The sequence below is a fragment of the Sapajus apella genome, unplaced genomic scaffold, assembly GCF_009761245.1.
Source record: "Sapajus apella isolate SASKATOON/1434 unplaced genomic scaffold, GSC_monkey_1.0 scaffold33, whole genome shotgun sequence".
Classification (NCBI taxonomy): domain Eukaryota; kingdom Metazoa; phylum Chordata; class Mammalia; order Primates; family Cebidae; genus Sapajus; species Sapajus apella.
This window is the reverse complement of record NW_022436973.1, coordinates 5,985,090-6,003,379: the sequence shown is the minus strand read 5'-3', so window position 1 is coordinate 6,003,379 and position 18,290 is coordinate 5,985,090. Positions and strand designations below refer to the sequence as shown.

Sequence of the window (18,290 nt, the reverse complement as noted above, 5' to 3'; positions counted from 1 at the left end):
CCTGGGCCTCCCTCCCCTCTGGAGTCAGGCAGGCACAGAACAGTGCCCAGAGCAGCACCGAGTGCCCTGTGGGGGAGAGCGTGGCGGTCACGGCTCCCCTCTGTGCCTGCAGGTGCCTACTGCCTCTCAGTGTCGGACTTCGACAACGCCAAGGGCCTGAACGTGAAGCACTACAAGATCCGCAAGCTGGACAGCGGCGGCTTCTACATCACCTCCCGCACGCAGTTCAACAGCCTGCAGCAGCTGGTGGCCTACTACTCCAGTGAGCGCCGGCCTCGGAGGGAGGGCGGCCGGGCAGGGCCTCGGCTGCATACCCCGGGGAGGGGCCTTGGAGCCTGGAAGGCCATGCTTGTTATCCTACAAGGCCTGGTTTCCTGCTCCCCTCCCTACTTTTCCCTCCCCCTTCCCTTCCTCCCTCTTCCTTTTCCCTCCTTTCCTCTTCCTCTCTTTTCCCCACTGCCCCCCTCCTTCCTGCCCCCCTCCTCCCTACCCCCTCTTCCTTGCCCCCCTCCTCTCTGCCCGCTCCTCCCTGTCCTCCTCCTCTCTGTCCCCTCCTCCCTGCCCCCCTCCTTCTTGCCCCCCTCCTCTCTGCCCCCTCCTTCCTGTCCCCCTCCTCTCTGCCTCCTCCCTGTTCCCCTCTCTCCTGGCTCCATGCGCCGTCTCACTCCCTGTCTTTTTCTGCAGCTGGCTGGTGGGAAGGGGGCTGCCCTGAGGAGCCCCAGAGAGCGGGAAGGGAGGGGACAGAGGCTAGTGTCATTTGTCTCTGTAGCCCCAGGACCGGTCTGAACCGGCTGCTGGGAGAGGAGGAGGGGGTGGCCAGATCAATTGTGCAAAGAGGGAGAGAGCGGCAGAGGGAGCTCGTGGGGCTTGCATGCAGGTGAGGGCTCGGGTGTGGGCACTGCCGTGCTGTTACCCACCCACCTGGGCGTCTGGAGCTGACCGAGTGTCAGGGGCCTGTGGGTGCCCGTGGGCCCGTGTGTCTGTGGCGCGCTTGGCCTCTGTGTGCAGGTGTTGGTCCACTCCACACCCCCAGCCGCCTCTTCCTGACTTCCTCCCGATCATCCACCACTCTCTGTCCCTTCGGTCACCACTGTGTGCTTCATTCTGAATCCCATTCCCTCAGATCAGAACTCTCCAGCGGCTGTCTTGGAATCTTGGGATAAAGAATCGCTGGCCCCCACACGGTCTAATCCCGACTGCCTTTCCTCCTCCGCTGGTGCCACCCTTCCTCCCCTCTCCCTGGCCTCTGCTTCTCCAGTCCTGCAGCTCTTCTTTCCTCAGAGCCTTTGCTCTGGCTGTGCCCCTGCCTAGAGGACTCTTCCCTACTTAACCCCTCACCCTCCTACACATCCAAGCATAGTTGCTGCTTCCTCCAGGAAGCCTCCCAGGACTCCTGCTGTTGCTAGAACAGCTATTCTCCAGTCACATTCACATCTGTGGTCCTGGGAGGTGATTAGGGAAGTGGGGCTCCTCGCTGGACTGTGAGTTCCTGAGGGTAGCAGGTTCTCTGGATTTGCCCCCCACAGGGTCCCTGGCACCCCCTACTGTCTGCTGAATGCTGACTGGATGACTGATGCATAAAGCAGATGCACGGAGCATCGTGGCCCTGTGTGGGGGTGCCGCCGTGTGGATGCCTGGCTTTGAGGGCGCCCTGTGTATCCCCTGAAATCAATCTGCTTGCGTCTGGTGTGTCGGGCAACACACACCAAGGGATGGGGGGCCCAGGGCGGAAGCCCCGCCTAACTGCACCTCTCGCCTCCTCCTCAGAACACGCGGATGGCCTGTGTCACCGCCTCACCACCGTGTGCCCCACGTCCAAGCCACAGACTCAGGGCCTGGCCAAGGATGCCTGGGAGATCCCTCGGGAGTCACTGCGGCTGGAGGTCAAGCTGGGCCAGGGCTGCTTTGGCGAGGTGTGGATGGGTAAGGCTGGCCCCTGCCCTCGGGAGAGGCATCCTCCCCCCGCCCAGTGTGGCAGCTCCGGGCTCCCTTGGTCCCTTTGCCTTTAGCTGCCTCTGCTGGACAACGGGGTCCTGTTGTAAATCTGGAGCTCCCTGGAGGTGGCTGGCACCGAGTTGGGATGTGGCCCCCAACGCGCTGTGCCCTGGATGGTGCAAACCACAGCACCTGATTCCAGGATTTGCTGGGTAGTCCAGCCCCGGTGGCCTCGTTCAGAGCTTCAGTGCTCCCGACTGTTCATGGGGCTGGTGACAGTGGGACCCATGGGAGGTTGTGGAGACCCTGACCCAGCGCGTGTCCACACACCAGCTGTTAGCCATGGAGAGAGAAGCCCAGCTTGTGGGAGGGAGTGCTGGGAAGCCTCGGCCTGGCGTGTTCTGGGCCTGTGAGCGATTTTCTGTCTAACCCTGGAGAAACAGCAAAGCCTGAGCACCTGACAGAACCCAAGCCCCTCTCCCCCGGCTGCCTTCTGCTCACACAGAGGGACCGCGGGGCCAGGATGGAGGAGGACGGCAGTTGTAAGCCCGTGGCGCTGGTGGGGATCATGGTGTGCTATTTTCAAGGTGGTTTCATCTGAGTTGCATCTCTGCTCAGTCCCACTGCCTCCACTTTCCACCCTCCGAGGGCTGATGGAGGAAGCAGAAAGGCCTCCTGGGTGGAAGGCACTACCGGGACAGAGGCCTGGAGGCTGGAGGTCAGGCCGTCCGGGAAGGGGAGGCGTGGGCTTTGAGCTGGTGAGAGGGGAGGGGGTGAGAAGCCAGGGTGTGGGCACAGCCACAATGTGAGGGTGGAGCAAAACCTGGGCGAATGCACAGCGCCTGCCGTTCTGGTGGCTGCAAAACTCATTTCTGGCTTGGTGAGTGGTGATGTCCCTGAGAAGAGCCTCGCCTCCTCCCTGGGTGTCCCAGGTTGACTCATGAACTGCCACAGGCAGATCCCGAGATGGCCTGAGCCAGGAGGGCCACAGAGACGGGCCTGAGCCCCGGCCCTCGGATGGAGGCCCAGTGACAGGGAGGAGCGGGCCCAAGGTCACATATCAAAGGAACCTCGAGCCCTACTGGGACAAGAGTCTGGATTAAACATGCCGGTCGAGGATGCGGCTTCCCCTAAGGCCGCACAGTTAGAAAAGCAGATCATAGCGAAACGATTACCACATTACTTACTGAGCCCTCACAGTGGGCCTGGCCCAGTGGTGAAAATCTCACTCAGTCCTCAGACAGCTTCCCGGGTAGGTGCTACAGAATCCCCATTTTCCAGATGAGACAACTGAGGCTTAGAGAGGGGATCTGACTCTCCCTGGTCTCTCAGCTGGCAGGAGGCAGAAGTGGGAGTCAGGCTCTGGCCAGCCTGAGCTCCCAAGCCCTCGTGCTTAGGACAGTGTCTCACTTTTTGGGGCAGATGGGCTCCCCATGTGGCCTCCTGATCTCGTGGCCTCAGCAGCCCCTGGGCCAGCTCCACCCCACCCTGGCCTCCACCAGTGTATATTGCATTTGCTCACACAGGAGACTCCTTCAAAGTCCTGTCCAGAGAGAATGTGACCACCCAGGAGTGACAGTGGTTGGGTTGGAACTTGTCCCCTATGTGTCAGGCTAATATGCTGCATTTTAAGACATTCTTTTTTTCTTTTTTTTTTTTTTTGAGACAGGGTCTCGCTGTGTCGCCCAGGCTGGAGTGCAGTGGTGCGATCTCGGCTCACTGCAACCTCCCCCTCCCAGGCTCAAGCCATTCTGCCTCAGCCTCCCGAGTAACTGGGATTTCAGGCACGCTCCACTATTGCCCGACTAATTTTTGTATTTTTAGTGGAGACGGGGTTTCACCATGTTGGCCAGGCTGGTCTTGAACTCCTAACCTCAAATGATCCACCCGCCTTGGCCTCCCAAAGTGTTGGGATTACAGGTGTGAGCCACCACACCTGGCCTGGACATTCTTAGTAATCATAGTCCCAACAACAGCTACTGGTTCTTGGGCATTTAATCCTAGAAACAGCCCTGCGAAGAGCACCCTGCCATTGTGCCCATTTTACAGAGGGGGAGACTGAGGCTCAGAAAGGGTCCAGGCTTGGACTGGGTGTGCCACATGGCTGTGGAGGCTACAGCTGACATGGGCACCCAGGAGGGCAGATTCTGGATCCCTGTGTGGTAGGAGTGGGGGGGCGTGTTCCACTGAGGCAGCCTGCATCCCTCCCCAACAGGAACCTGGAATGGCACCACCAGGGTGGCCATCAAAACCCTGAAGCCCGGCACCATGTCTCCGGAGGCCTTCCTGCAGGAGGCCCAGGTCATGAAGAAACTGAGGCATGAGAAGCTGGTGCAGCTGTATGCCGTGGTTTCGGAGGAGCCCATCTACATTGTCACGGAGTACATGAGCAAGGGTGAGGCCTGGGTGGCCAGGGCAGGGGGCAGGACACTCCAGACAGGGCTGGGGGGATGAACCTCGTTTCCCCTCACATCTAGATGGGCATCTTCAAAGGTGGAATGCAGTAGCACCAAATTCTCACGTCAGTGGAAGGTTAAACTGAAGGTCACCTTTCTTCTTTCAGTTTTAAAAAGTGATTTCCCACAGCACATCTTGTCTCCCCCAGTTTGCTGGTTTCATAAAGCTGTTTGGTGTTCTGGGGCTGAAGGAGATCTCCGCCAGCCCCTCAAGCTCAGCCACATCTAGGTCAAGTCTCTGGCTTGATTTTGACTTAATTTTAATTTAAATTTATTTATTATTATTTTTGAGACAGGATCTTGCTCTGTCACCCGGTCCGGAGTACAGTGGTGCTGTCATAGCTTCAGCCTCGACCTTTTAGGCTCAAGTAGTCCTCCCACCTCAGCCCTTAAGTAGCTGGGACCACAGGTGTGTGTCACCAGGGCCAGCTAATTTTTTATTTTTTGTAGAGATGGGACCCTATGTTGCCCAGGCTGATCTTGAACTCTTGGGCTCAAGCAGTCCTCCCACCTTGACCTCCCAAAGTGCTGGGATTACAGGTGTGAGCCACAGTACTTTTTAAACCTATTAGTTATTTTTTAAAATTCGACCTTTTGGAGGTATAGTTTATATATGGTAAATTATACGCCTTTTAAGTATTCAGTTCAATGGGTTGTAACAAGTGGATTTATTGTGTACCTCTCACCATACTGGGGATAGGCAACAGCCCCATCACCCAGAAAGTTCCTTGGGCCCTTTGCAGACAGTACTCTCTAGCCCCAAACCCAAGCACCCACTGATATACTTTGTCATTATCAATTTGTTTTGTTTATTCAAGAATTTCATACATGAAATATTTTACATCTGGGATGCATCCTTTTTTTTTTTTAACTTTTTAAATTTTAAATGTTTTAAATTTTTTTGATACAAGAACTTGCTGTGTTGCCCGGGCTGGAGTGCAGTGGCGTGATCATAGCTCACTGCAGCCTTGACCTCCCAGGCTCAATTCATCCTCCCATCTCAGCCTCTCAAGTAGCTGGGACTATAGGTGCACCCTACCATGCCCAGCTAATTTTTTTTTGTTTGTATTTTTTGTAGAGACAGTCTTACTGTGTAGGTCAGGCTGGTTTCAAACTCCTGGGCTTAGGTGATCTTCCCGCCTCGGCTTCCCAAAGTGCTGGGATTGCAGGCAGGAGCCATCGTGCCCAGCCTGAGATGCGTCCCTGTGGCATCTCCCAGCAGTTAGTTCCCATTGTCACTGAGCAGGACGCCATTGTCCGCATTAGCACAGTTTACCTGTTCACCTGGAGGTGCACATCTGGTCATTTCCCATCCTGCTTGCCTTTTGAGTGACAAGCACTGAGTGAGACTTTATTCAGAGATGAGTTTACATAAAATCTGTGTGCTGGTTATAGCAAGGCCAGCAACCTGGGAGGACAGGTTTGGGAATCACTGCCTCCTGGCAGAGGGACAGGGCAGGAAGTGGAGCTGGGTCTTTCTCTGCCCAGGGAGTTTGCTGGACTTTCTCAAGGGGGAAACAGGCAAGTACCTGCGGCTGCCTCAGCTGGTGGACATGGCTGCTCAGGTGAGTCAGCCCCTCCCTTCTCCCCACACCCTTGGTCCTCAAGCACCCAGACCTATCTGGTGCAGCCAGTTCTGGCTTCTTGAGTGCCCCCTCCAGGAAGCCTGCCTTGATTACCCCCACACTCATTGATCTTGCCACACATATTTACCAGGTCCACTTACAGGCACCCTGAGTGGTGGTTCTGGGCAGCAGAAAGCCCTTACCTGGGCATCAGGGGTCACTGACCAATATCAGGGGTCACCTTTACAGAGATGACAACTGAGGCCCGAGGTCCCCTGTACGTCAGTACAACTGATATAGTCAGTTGTCATCTATTATATAAAGGTCATTTAGTTGCTGAGCAGACGTGTATTCATGCTGACTTTAGGCAGTGCTCAACAAGCATTTTTCATTGAATCCTCATCACCATCAGGAGTGACGAGGATTGGCTGTTATTCCCATTGGATGGATGAGAAAACTGAGGCTCAGACAAGAGACTTGGGCAGCAGGCAGGGCATGGCACTTATCTGTGTCTGGGTCCGCTGGGGACTCTTTCCATGGTCACCTCACTTTCCTGGCTGCATCTGATCTCGGGCCTCCCCTTTGCCCTTTGCCCTCTGCCCTCTGCCCCTGTGCTCTCTCCTTCTGCGGAGCACTGTTCCTGCTTTTGATGCCAACAGCATTTGCCGTGAACTGACCTCACTTGCCTAAAGAAGTGTGGGATGGTCGGGGAGGGGTGGTTGGCTCTCCAGCCCTGGGGTGCCCTGTGGCCCTGGGAGGGCATGGGTGGCACCTGAGCTGGGCTCCCGTGGTTCTGCCTGCAGATCGCCTCCGGCATGGCGTATGTGGAGCGGATGAACTACGTCCATCGGGATCTTCGTGCAGCCAACATCCTGGTGGGAGAGAACTTGGTGTGCAAAGTGGCCGACTTCGGGCTGGCTCGGCTCATCGAAGACAATGAGTACACAGCCCGGCAAGGTGGGCAGGGGCTGTGTGGCACAGTGCGTGTGGCCTGGGGCAGGTCACGTCCTCTCCCAGGCCTCAGTTTCCTTATCTGTCATTCCTCATGGTGCTCACCTGGCGGAGCAGTCACGACAGGAGGTCAGAGCTGCCCCAACCTTTCTCATTCCTGCAGGTGCCAAATTCCCCATCAAGTGGACGGCTCCGGAAGCTGCCCTCTATGGCCGGTTCACCATCAAGTCGGACGTGTGGTCCTTCGGGATCCTGCTGACGGAGCTCACCACAAAGGGGCGGGTGCCCTACCCTGGTAAGAACGTCCTCCCGGCCCATCTCTAGTCCCTGAGCCCCTGCCCTGGTGGCCTTGGGTAAGACCTGACTCCTGCTGGGCCTGTCTCCCCATCCATACAATAAAGAAGTTGAGCACCTGATCTTAGGCCCTCTTGATGGTCCGTGCTCTCAGCTTCTGGGACGGGACCGACCTGTGGTCGTACCCAACCTGCCCTAGGCAGGAAGCCCTTGCTGTCCTCCCCATCAGCTTCCCGCACCCCACTTTCCTCACTGGAGCCAGGCTTCCCATGCCTCACTCTGCCCACAGGGATGGTGAACCGAGAGGTGCTGGACCAGGTGGAGCGGGGCTACCGGATGCCCTGCCCGCCCGAGTGTCCTGAGTCCCTGCACGACCTCATGTGCCAGTGCTGGCGGAAGGAGCCTGAGGAGCGGCCCACTTTCGAGTACCTGCAGGCCTTCCTGGAGGACTACTTCACGTCCACCGAGCCCCAGTACCAGCCTGGAGAGAACCTCTAGGCGCGGGCGGGCCCAGACTGGCTTCTCGGCTTGGATCCTGGGCTGGGTGGCCCCTGTCTCGGGGCTCGCCCCACTCTGCCTGCCTGCTATTGGTCCTCTCTCTGTGGGGCTGAATTGCCAGGCTCGAGGCCCCTCCCTCTTTGGCGGCGTGGAAGGGGCTTCCGGACCTAGGGTGGCCCGAGAGGGTGGCGGGTGTGTGAGACCAGCACAGTGACTCTGTCCAGCCACCGTTCTAGCCGCACGCCCCTCCCCGCACTCCTTCCTGGAGCTCTGTGGGTCTCTGGAGGAGGAACTGGGAGAGGGGCTGGGGCCAGGGCTGAGGATGGCCTTTTCCAGCCTCAGCCTACTCCACTCACTGAACTCCTTCCCCACTTCTGTGCCACCCCCATGTGTCTCGAGAGCTGGCCAAAGAGCCTTTCCAAAGAGGAGCGATGGGCCCCTGGCCCCGCCTGCTCACCACCCTGCCCCTTGCCATCCAGTCTGGAAACACCTGTAGGCAGAGGCAGCTGAGATGGATCCTCTGCCGCTGCTCCCAGGCTGGGCAGTAGGATGAGTACCCCCTCAAACCCTGCCCTCCTTAGACCTGAGGCACCTTTTGGGATCATCACTTCCTTGCCCCCATTTCACTGATGGGGAGACAGTCGAGAGAGGGGATGTGACGTGTCCGAGGCCACAGAGCAGTTCAGAGTGGAGGCGGCTTGGAACCGGTGCTCCCTCTGTCTTCCTCAGGAACCAGCAGTTCTTGGGAGGCATCATGGAAAGACTGGGACAGCCCAGGGGACAAGGGGTCTAAGGATGCGTTCGAGACGGCAGAATCGCACTGCCGCTGCCTGCTCCGCCGGGCTGTTGGGGAACAGCATGGAGGCAGATGTGGGGCTGAGCTGGGAGTCAGGGTGAAAGGTGCAGGCGTGGAGAGAGAGGCTTCAATCAGCTTGTGGGTGATTTTTGACCTTCAGAGCCAGCTGGCCACAAAAGGGAGTGAGCCCCTGGGCTCTGGAGGCAGTCAAGCAGAAATAGAAGAGCCAAGAGTCCTGGAGGCCCTGGTCCTGGCCTCCTTCCCCTACTTCGTCCTGTGGCATTTCCAACTCCTGGCCCTGTTCTTCTCCCCAAGTTGGCACCCTTTAACCCATGAGTAGGGAGAGGCGTGCGTGGCAGGGGTGAAAGAGGATGTGTTACCCACTGCCATGTACCAGGACTGGCTGTGTGACTTTGGGTGGCCCCTGCTTTCTCTCTGAGCTGCAGTGTCTGCCCCACATGTGGCCACAGCCTCTGCAACTGCTCAGCTCCAGTGCAGACCCCGTGGCAGGACATCCATGGTGAGCCCAGCCCCGGGACATCAGGAGACCGGGCTCTGGCTCTGTTCAGCCTTAGGGTGTGTGGTGGATTCTCCCTGGGCCTCAGTATGCCCATCTGTAAAGGGGCAGTTGACAGTGTGTGGCATCTTGCCAAGGGTCCCTGTGTGTGTGTATGTGTGTGCATGTGTGCGTGTCTCCATGTATGTCCATATTTAACATGTAAAAGTGCCCCCCTGCTCCATCCCCCAGACATTGTACATTTCACCATGGCCCCCCCATCATAGCAATAACATTCCCACTGCCAGGGATTCTTGAGCCAGCCAGGCCCTGCCAGTGGGGAAGGAGGCCAAGCAGTGCCTGCCTATGAAATTTCAACTTTTCCTTTCATACATGTTTATTACCCAAGTCTTCTCCCGTCCATTCCAGTCAAATCTGGGCTCACTCACCCCAGCGAGCTCTCAAATCCCTCTCCAACTGCCCAAGGTCCTTTGTGTAACGTGTCCTAATACTGTCCTTTTTTTTTTTTTTTTTTTAACAGTGTTTTGTAGATTTCAGATGACTATGCAGAGGCCTGGGGGACCCCTGGCTCTGGGCCAGGCCTGGGGGTCCCCAAATTCCAAGGCCTAGGCTTGGGGGGTGGGGGGATCCAGAATTGGTTGTAAATACTTTGCATATTGTCTGATTAAACACAAACAGACCTCAGAGTTTGATCAACAGTTTATTGAGCATCTACTGTGTGCTGGAGAGCGAGAGGTGGTGGGATATGAGAACAAACTGCCCCTTGAGGGGCCTTTGGGCAGCACTAGTAGCTGGAGGGCTTCAGGCTTAGGTGGAGTGACATGATCAGATTGGAGGCAGCTGCAGTAGAATGTGGCTGTTTGTGCACATCTGCATCTGTGTTTTGGGGGTGCGCACCTGGGAGAAGGAAAGGCAGATTGTTCAGGACTCAAATGTCCGTGGTGGATGGTAGCAGTTAACACTGGGGAGTGGGCGGGGCTGCCAGGCCTGCGTAGAGGAGATCACAAATACACCACGAGGATACCACTGTCTGCTGTTTGTGTGTTTCCTAGGAGTGTGGGCAGGGGTGCTGGATCGACCCACAAAAGTCCCGCAAACGCTGAAGAAAAATCCAAAGACCCTTCCCCTCCTCCCTCCTTCCCCACTACCAAAGCACGCAGCCTTGAAGGTTGATTTGCAACCATCTATACGAACACATTATTTTACACAAATACATACCAGATCACTCATCTCTGCACCAGAGTCACCTCTGGCCACAGCATTGCTTAATTAAAAACAAATTTCTAAAACTGGACATTTTTCTGTTCAGTGTCATTTTCACAAGCCAAACACATCATGGTGTCCGGGTCAGGGTGGCATCTGGAGATTGCAAGGGGTGTGTGTGTGTGTGTTGGTGTTCGTGTGTCTCGGGAGTAGAGTTGTGGGGGGTGTGAGGTTGTGGCAGGTGTTCTCTGCTGGCGGGAGTGAACCTGGGTGCGTGTGCCTTTGTGTTCACGGGGGTATGTGCGTGGGCTCGTCACAGACATGGTGTTTGAATGTTTGTGTGTGAGCACCTGTCTAGGTGGTCTGTGAGCCTGGGGTCTTGGGGATGCGTCCCAGATGTGTGCGCTTGGGCATTAACTGGGGATGAGGTGAGCGGATCTGCTTGCTCTGGCTGTGTGTGCAGAATGTGTGTGTACTGTGTGAACACAGATCCAGGGGGTTCATGAGCCTGCGGGCTCCTGGGGTCTGAGCACCTAGGTGTGCAGCTGGGTTCTCGTGCATGTGGGTGGGGGCAGCATGTGTGTCCGTGCGGACCCGTGAGAGCTTGGGCTCGAACCCCCGGTGCTGGCCACTCCCGGCGGAACCCACGTGTGCCCGGGGGCGCAGGGCCACGTGCGAGCACGCCGGGGACAAAGCGCTCGCCCGCGCAGCCGCGGCAGTCAGGAGTGCGCATGCGCGGCGCGGCGGCAGGGTCCAGCTGCAACCCCGCGTGCCGGGACTGGCGGGCCCCGCTGCTGCTCGGCCTCTCTCCGTTTAACTTGTCCATCTGAGCCTTTTCCCTCTGTTCCTGTCTCTGGTCTATTGGTGCCTCTCCAGGCCTCTCTGGCCTTACATCAATTTCCTGTTTCTTTCTTCTTTTTTAATTTTAAAAAGTTTCAGTAGCTTTTGGGGCTACAAGTGGTTTTTAGTTACATGGGTAAATTACATAGGGGTGAATTTTGTAGTGCACTTGTCACCCGAGTAGTGTACATTATACCTAATATGTAGGTTTTTAAAATCCCACATCCTGCCTTCTTTCCTTTTTACTTTTCTCCCCTTTCCCTCCCTTTCCTCCTTCCTTTTTTTGAGACGGAGTCTCGCTCTGAACCCCAGCCTGGAGTGCAGTGGTGCGATCTCGGCTCACTGCAACCTCCACCTCCTGGACTCAAGCGATTCTCCTGCCTCAGCCTCATGAGTAGCTGGGACCACAGGTATGTGCCCCTATTTCCCGGCTAAAGTTTTTATTTTTATTTTATTTTTATTTTTTGCAGAGATGGGGTCTTGCTATGTTGCCCAGACTGGTGTTAAACTCCTGGGCTCAAGAGATCTGTCCCCTTTGGCCTCCCAAAGTGTTGGGATGGCAGGTGTAAGCCATTGCGCCCAGCCGATTTTCCTTTTCTTTCTCTATGTGTCTGTCTGTCTCACTGTTGCTAATTTCTGCCTCTTTTCCTCTGCCTGGATGCGGTCTGTGTTTCTCTAGTCCTTACCCTCCCTTTCTGCCTCAGATTTTTCTCCCCATCCACCTCGCCACATCTGACTCTTCCGAGGCCCTCCCACCCCTCCATACCTTTGCCCAGGCTGTTTCTACCACTGGGAATGCCCTTTCTTCCCTCTCTGCAACATGGCAAGCTCCTATTCGTCCTGAAAAGTACATCTCCAAGGCCACAGACTGGCCCCGGGAGCTCTTCCTGCTGCCGTGGAATCTGCAGAGGTTGTCAGCCCACCCGCTAGAACACGTGCTTGAGGGACTGGGTGAGGTTTTCCCTGGTGAGTCCAGGCCAGGCCACATGGGTAACGTCTGCGCAGGCAGGAAGGTCGCTCTGTCTCTCCCCCTCCTGTCTCTGGCTCCTTCTCTGGTTGGGACTTCCTCACTCTGGGCCTGTGTCCAGTTTTGCTGGACTTGGTGGGTAAGGGAGACAGAGACACACAGAGATGGGGCGCAGGGGCGAGAGACGCCACACGCTCTGCTTCAGCCCTGTGCAGCATCCAGCTCTCTCCAGGGGCTGTGAGACCCCAGGGCTCCATCTCCCCGGCCTTCCCTTTCTGGTTTCAGTTGGTTTTACTCTTAATTCTGCATGCACTTTTTCTTTTTTGAGAAAAATAAAATGTTTCCCCATGACAAAAAAAAAGAAAAAAGAAAAAAGATATATTCTTTCTGGCAAAGAAGGAAAGATACAGGAAAACACAAACCAACCAAGCGTATTTCACAGCCCCTGCTCCATCCCTCCCTCCTGGAGGCTGGGGCATGTCTCCAGGGTGTATGCACGGGGTGTGTGTGGTGTTGTAGGGGTGTGCGACATATGCGTGTCCCTGCTCCTGTTGCCTCCCAGGCTTTGTCCCATGAGCTTCGAAAGTCTCGTTGTTCATCCTCTGCTTCTCTTGTATCCGCTCTTCCTCCCTCCCTACTTACATTCTCCAGACCAGACTTCATGCTGGGTGCACGCATGCACAGACATGCACATACACACGCGCATACACACCCACACCCACACACACACATGCACACAGTCTCTTGTCTGCATTTTCTGTCATCTCTGTCTTCCTTTGCCATTTTTCTCTCGGGGGCTCTAAAACGCTGTGGTTCATAGGGAGAAAACGAAACTGACAGAGATTCAGAGATACAGACAGGACAGACAGGAAAAGGGGATGGAGACAGAGGGGCTGGAGTTGGGGGCGGGGAGGGAGCGGCTGGGAGAGGAGCTTTTGTCCATCTGCCCGTCATCTGTGAGGTCCATCCTGAGTTTCACTGCCCGCATCCCTCCCCTTTCTGGGGCTCTTCCCACCCAGCCCTTGGAGCGTGTCTCCTGGGATCCTGGGGCTGTGTCCATCTGTCGGTCTGCGCGTCAGCCTCTGCTTCCCGCCTGCCTCTTGCTGTGGTCTCATTAAATGCTCATGTCTTTCTTTGATTGTTCCACCCCCAGAGTGTGTGTGCACGCGTGCGTGTGTCCATGTGTCCAGATCTCCATGCCCATGGGTCTGTCTACCTCCCCTTCTCCCTCCCTCCTGTTCTTGCCACCGTGTCAGTGTGTGCACCTGTGTACATGTGTGTCTGTGCATGAATCTCTCGCTCACCTCACTTCCCCTGTCCCAGAGGCTCCTGGACTTGGCCTCTGTGGGGGTTCTTCCCCTCACTCCCTATCCTGGTCCAGCCTCAGCCTCAAGGCTTGCCTCCTGGACAGATTCCCTGGCAACCATCCCCCGGACATCTTACCCACAATATTTGAAAACTCAACTCACCCGTCCTCTCCCACCCTCTCTGCAGGGGGACCTCTGGCACAAGACCACCTGCCCTGGGTGGTGCAGCCGTCTCTCACGTTCTGCTGTGGGCTTTCATGCCCTCTTCCCACTTCTGGCCCTGCTCAGAACCTTGCGTCTCCCTCCCCTGCCATTCTGGTCTGGCTCTGGCTGACCTGGGGCACCCTGATCCCCACCAGGGTGCAGGCATTGCTCACAGTACCCTTGACCGACAGCTTTCCTTTCTTCAGCCTGCAAATCCCACCTCCTCTGGGAAGCTCTCCTGATAACCCCTTTTTCTGGGTTCCCTTGTCTCTGATACTCCCTGCAGTGAGATCTATCCTGGCCTTGGCCTTGTCGCAGGCTGGGCACCCAACTGGAGTCCCATTTGGACTTTTGTGGGGCTAGGTACGTTTGTCCTTTTCCTTAGAAAAGAAAAAAATTACATGTTACAATAGCATTGGTATCAACACGAATATTTTAATGGGACATACTGAAACATGGAGTTAAAAGTTCATTTTTCTTCTGATTTTAAAAGAAATTTAAACATTTTCTTGGGGTGACAAAAATATGGTACATAGGCTGTAGATTCGTTGAGCGCCTCCTCTTGCCAGGCCTGGGTGAGGCTGGGCAGGCTATGTATGGTCTGCGCCTTCTACCCTCTCTGCATCTTTCTTCTTCATTTTTCACCTGTAATTTGCCCTTGTGTGAGTGCATCAAAGCAAGATGATGCGTGTGTGTGTGTGTGTGTGTGTGTGTGTGTGCTTGCCGCATCCTCCCTCTCCATCTCTGTGTTCATCTCTCTGTTTTTTTTTTTTGTTGTTGTTGTTGTTTTGAGGCAGGGTATTGCTCTGTCTCCCAGGCTGGAATGCAGTGGCAAAATCACGGCTCACTGCAGCCTTGACCTCCTGGGCTCAAGTGATCCTTCCACCTCAGCATCCTGAGTAGCTGGGACTACAGGTGTGCACAACCACGCCTGACTATTTTTTTGTATTTTGTTTTTATAGAAACAGGGTCTTACCTTGTTGCCCAGCCTGGTCTTGAACTCCTGGGCTCAAGAAATCCACCCACCTCAGCCTCCTAAAGTGCTGGGATCACAGTGCGCCTGGCTTGTGTTAATCTCTTTCACCATATCAGCTCTGTCCCTTTCTCCAGGGTCCCCTCACTCATGCATTAATTCATTCCCCCAACATGTCACCCTGTGTCTGTGTATTGGCGTGTCTGCCAGGGAGCAGGCGTCTTGGCTCCTTGTCTTTCCCCAGGCCTCCTGCCCTCCCAGATCTGCAGACTGTGGGCTTTCCAGAGTGGGCCATGCTCCCTGCTCCTGACCCTTTGCCTGCCCGCCTCCCCTTGCTCCAGCGTTGGGGTCACTGCTGTGGGTGGGGATTTGTTTTCTCTCACCCCCCCGGCTCTTTCTGAAACACCATGCAGCAGCTGCTCCTGCCCAGCAGGGGTATGTGTGTGTTTGTGTGTGTGTGTGTGAGAGAGAGAGAGAGAGAGAAAGAGGGCCAGGGAGGCATATAGACAGACAGACACCAAGAGAGGGCGAGAGGTGCACAGCCGGCCCGTCTCTCCTGCATCTGCCTTCTGCCTCCTTCCCTCTCCTCTCTGGGGCTTTGCTAGCATTTTGTCTTTTTCATTGGGCTTCCTGCATTTGTGTGTGTGAGTGTGTATGTGTGTACATGAGTGTGTGAGTGTATGTGTATGTGTGTATGTGTATGGGTATGTATGTGTATGAGTGTGTGCTGAGGCTGTGTGTGTATGAGGGGACCTCAGCATAGCCGTGTATAGGTATGAGTGTGTGTGTATGAATGGAGTGTGTGTATGTGCGTGAGTGTATGACCGTGAGTGTGCATGTGTGTATGAGTGTGTGTGTATGAGTGTGTGTTCTTGCTCTCTTTCCAACAAGTTTGGCCATGACTCCACCTTTCATTCATTTACTAACCACCCCCCCGACACTCATAGGGTCCTCCCAGGCATGCACACGCGTCTGTGTGGCTAACAGGTCTGGCTCCTCATTGTTCCCTGACGCTCCTGCCTCCCCCGAAGCCCCTGTTGCTGCAGGCCTGTGGGATTCCTGCCTGAGCAGCAGCTGCCTCCCTTTGCTCCAGCGTGGGGGTTGCTGCCATTGGCGGGGGGTTTGTTTTCTTTGACGGCTCTTCCTAAAACACTTATCTTGGAGCAGCTGCTCCTGTGTGTGTCTGTGTGAGAGAATGTGCATGTGTGTTCATGTGTGTGCATGCATGTGTGCATGAGAGAATGTGCATGTGTGTTCATGTGTGTATGCATATGTGCGTGTGTGAATGCATGTGTGTGTAAGAATGTGCATGTGTGCTGTATGTGCGTGCATGTGCATGAGAGAATGTTCATGTGTGTTCATATGTGTCTGTGCACGTGTTCATGTGTGTGCATGCACATGTGTTCATGTGCATGTCTGTTCATGTGTGTGCATGCACGTGCATGCTTGAAAATGTGCATGTGTTCATGTGTGTGAGCATGCATGTGTGTGTGAGAATGTGCATGTGTGTTCGGGTGTGCATACATGTGGATGTGTGGAAATGTGCATGTATGTTCATGTGTGTGTGCATTCATGTGCTTGTGTGAGAATGTGCATGTGTTCGTGTGTGCATGTATGTGCATGTGTTCATGTGTGTGCATGCATGTGCGTGTGAGAATGTGCATGTGTGTTCATGTGTGTACTTGTCCCTCCGTTCAATCAACACCTCTTCCTCTCCTGTGTGCTGGGTTGTGTGTGTATGTGTGTGTGTGTCTCCACTTCTCCCTCCTCCCCACCTGTTCTCGCCAGTCTCTAAGGCGCTCTGAAATCTGCCCCGGCTGTCTGTGTGTGGATTCATAGAGCGAAGTCTGTGTGTGTGAACCAGTGTGTGACAAGCTGTCAGGGCATCATCTCTGCCAGTGTACCTAATCCCCTGCTCTCACCCTGGGTTAATTTCCTTTATATTTTCCTTTGGTCCACACATACAGAACAGCTCCTATGAGCTGTGCATACACACACGTGTGTGTGGGGGGGGGGAGACAGAGAGAGAGAGAGAGCTCCTCTCCCCTTTACTCTCTGTGGCTCCATCTTGACCCTTGCTCACCTGCTCGGACCCCTCTCCCTCTCCACTTCCCCTAAACCTCTCCTTGTCTCTTTGTGTATCATCTCTGAGGTTTTGTTTTCACTTTGCAGATGAGAGAGGGTGCTCTGTCCATCTATCCATCTAACCATCTGTTTGTCTGTCCAAGAGTTATTTGTGGGCCCTTTTCTACCTCCCCACCCCTTTCCTGGGCCTTCACGCTTTCACCCACCCCACCTGCACCCTCCTGTAGGGCCATTTCAGTGCCCACCCCCTTCTCCCCTCCATCTCCCTGCCTCCCTCTTTGTGGGTTCTGGACCAGGACCTGAGAACAAAGCTGCCTCCTGGGCTCCTCACCCACCAACTGGCCCCAAACCCTTCAAGCCCCTTCCAGGTTTGGCATCTTGCTTGGCACCTTCCCTTGTCGGGGGGCCTGGTGCCACCTCACTCCACCTCCAGCAGGTCACCCCTGCCGGGCCATTCCTCTGGCCACTCTGCTCTGTCCCTCCCACCCCCAGAGACAAGCTCAAGGAAAGGAAAGCTCAAGGCAATTTCCTTCCTGCCTCGTAAACCCCCTACCCCCCAATTCAGGTTTCCCAGGGGCCCCTCCTTTTCCACGCGAGGGTCTAGGAGTCAGTCTTTTTCTCCTGGCCGTGTTCCCTTTTTATTCCTCTTTCCTCTGACTTGGTTGGGTTTTGTTCTCACCTGGGCATCATTGGTACCTGTGTGTGCGTGTCTGTTCCTGTCTCCCTGACTGACGCATTCATTTTTCCTTCCACCTTTTATCCTCTTCCTCTCATTTAAAAAAATTGTAACTTACATATTGCAAGATGCACAATTGAAAAGCCTTGATGAATTTCACATGTCTGCACCTGTGGCTTCACCAACCGGAGCAAGAAACAGACCGTCCCAGCCTCAGGCAGGCTCCCTCCCACCTGCCCCTCAAGGCTGTTTTGAGGGTGTTTCTCACAGTGTGTATGCGTGACATTTTGTCTGTCTGTCTATTTTGCAACTTTCTCAGCAGTTGCTTCCCTCTAGGAGCCCCAGTCTTTGTTCCTGCACTCCAACAGTGGTGATTGAACATCTCCTTAGGACCGGATTGCGTGTGCCTCCCTCCCTCCCCTGCCACCCTCCCTGCTGCTCTCTCCTGCTCCGCTCCCTCTCCAAGTTGTTATTGAATTCTGCTTCTATTCTGTTCATCCCTGTAGGAGTGTGTGTGTGTGTGTGCGCGTCTCCCCGATTGCCCACCACCTCCCCCCCCCCCCCCTCTCCTTCCCCCCCCCCTGCCTCCCTTCCTTTCCCTCCCACTCCTGGGGGCTCCATCGAGATTTTTCCAGGGGAGCCAGTCTGTGTCTCTCTCTGGCTCTCCCACCCCTTCTTCCTCCCCTCGCTGTCTCTGAGGGGTGGGCTCTCACCCTGGGCATGTGCCGACCTGTCTGCCTCCATGCCAGCTCTGGCCGCCTCCTCCTCCTCCTGCTCCTGGCATCCCCCCATTCCCTTCTGCCAACTCCTTTTGCTCCACACATAAGCTGCTGACATTGGGGTCTCTAGCCATGATCTCCTAGCTGAGCCCGGACCTGTCCACCCATCATGGTCCATCTCCCCCGCTGCAGGGCAGCCCCCAGCCTGCTTCCAGCCCCCACCCTGTCCTTCCCCTCACCATCCTGAGCTGTCTTCCTGTCCGCACCACCTTCTCACTCACTCCAGCTGCGTTTTATGCCGGAC

At 55.5% G+C, this 18,290-nt stretch overlaps 1 protein-coding gene across 8 annotated transcripts in view; it reads left to right on the top strand.

Moving 5' to 3' along the window:
• Positions 1–9,568, top strand: part of SRC (SRC proto-oncogene, non-receptor tyrosine kinase) — a 62,039-nt gene extending 52,471 nt beyond the window's left edge. For all 8 annotated transcript variants that reach the window (XM_032294997.1, XM_032294996.1, XM_032294994.1 and 5 more), the window contains 7 exons: positions 113–262; positions 1,768–1,923; positions 4,151–4,330; positions 5,880–5,956; positions 6,760–6,913; positions 7,071–7,202; positions 7,491–9,568. In XM_032294997.1, the coding sequence (XP_032150888.1) occupies positions 113–262; positions 1,768–1,923; positions 4,151–4,330; positions 5,880–5,956; positions 6,760–6,913; positions 7,071–7,202; positions 7,491–7,699 (1,058 nt within the window). In that variant the 3' untranslated portion in view covers positions 7,700–9,568. The remainder of the gene's footprint in view (positions 1–112; positions 263–1,767; positions 1,924–4,150; positions 4,331–5,879; positions 5,957–6,759; positions 6,914–7,070; positions 7,203–7,490) is intronic.
• Positions 9,569–18,290: the final 8,722 nt, after the last annotated feature.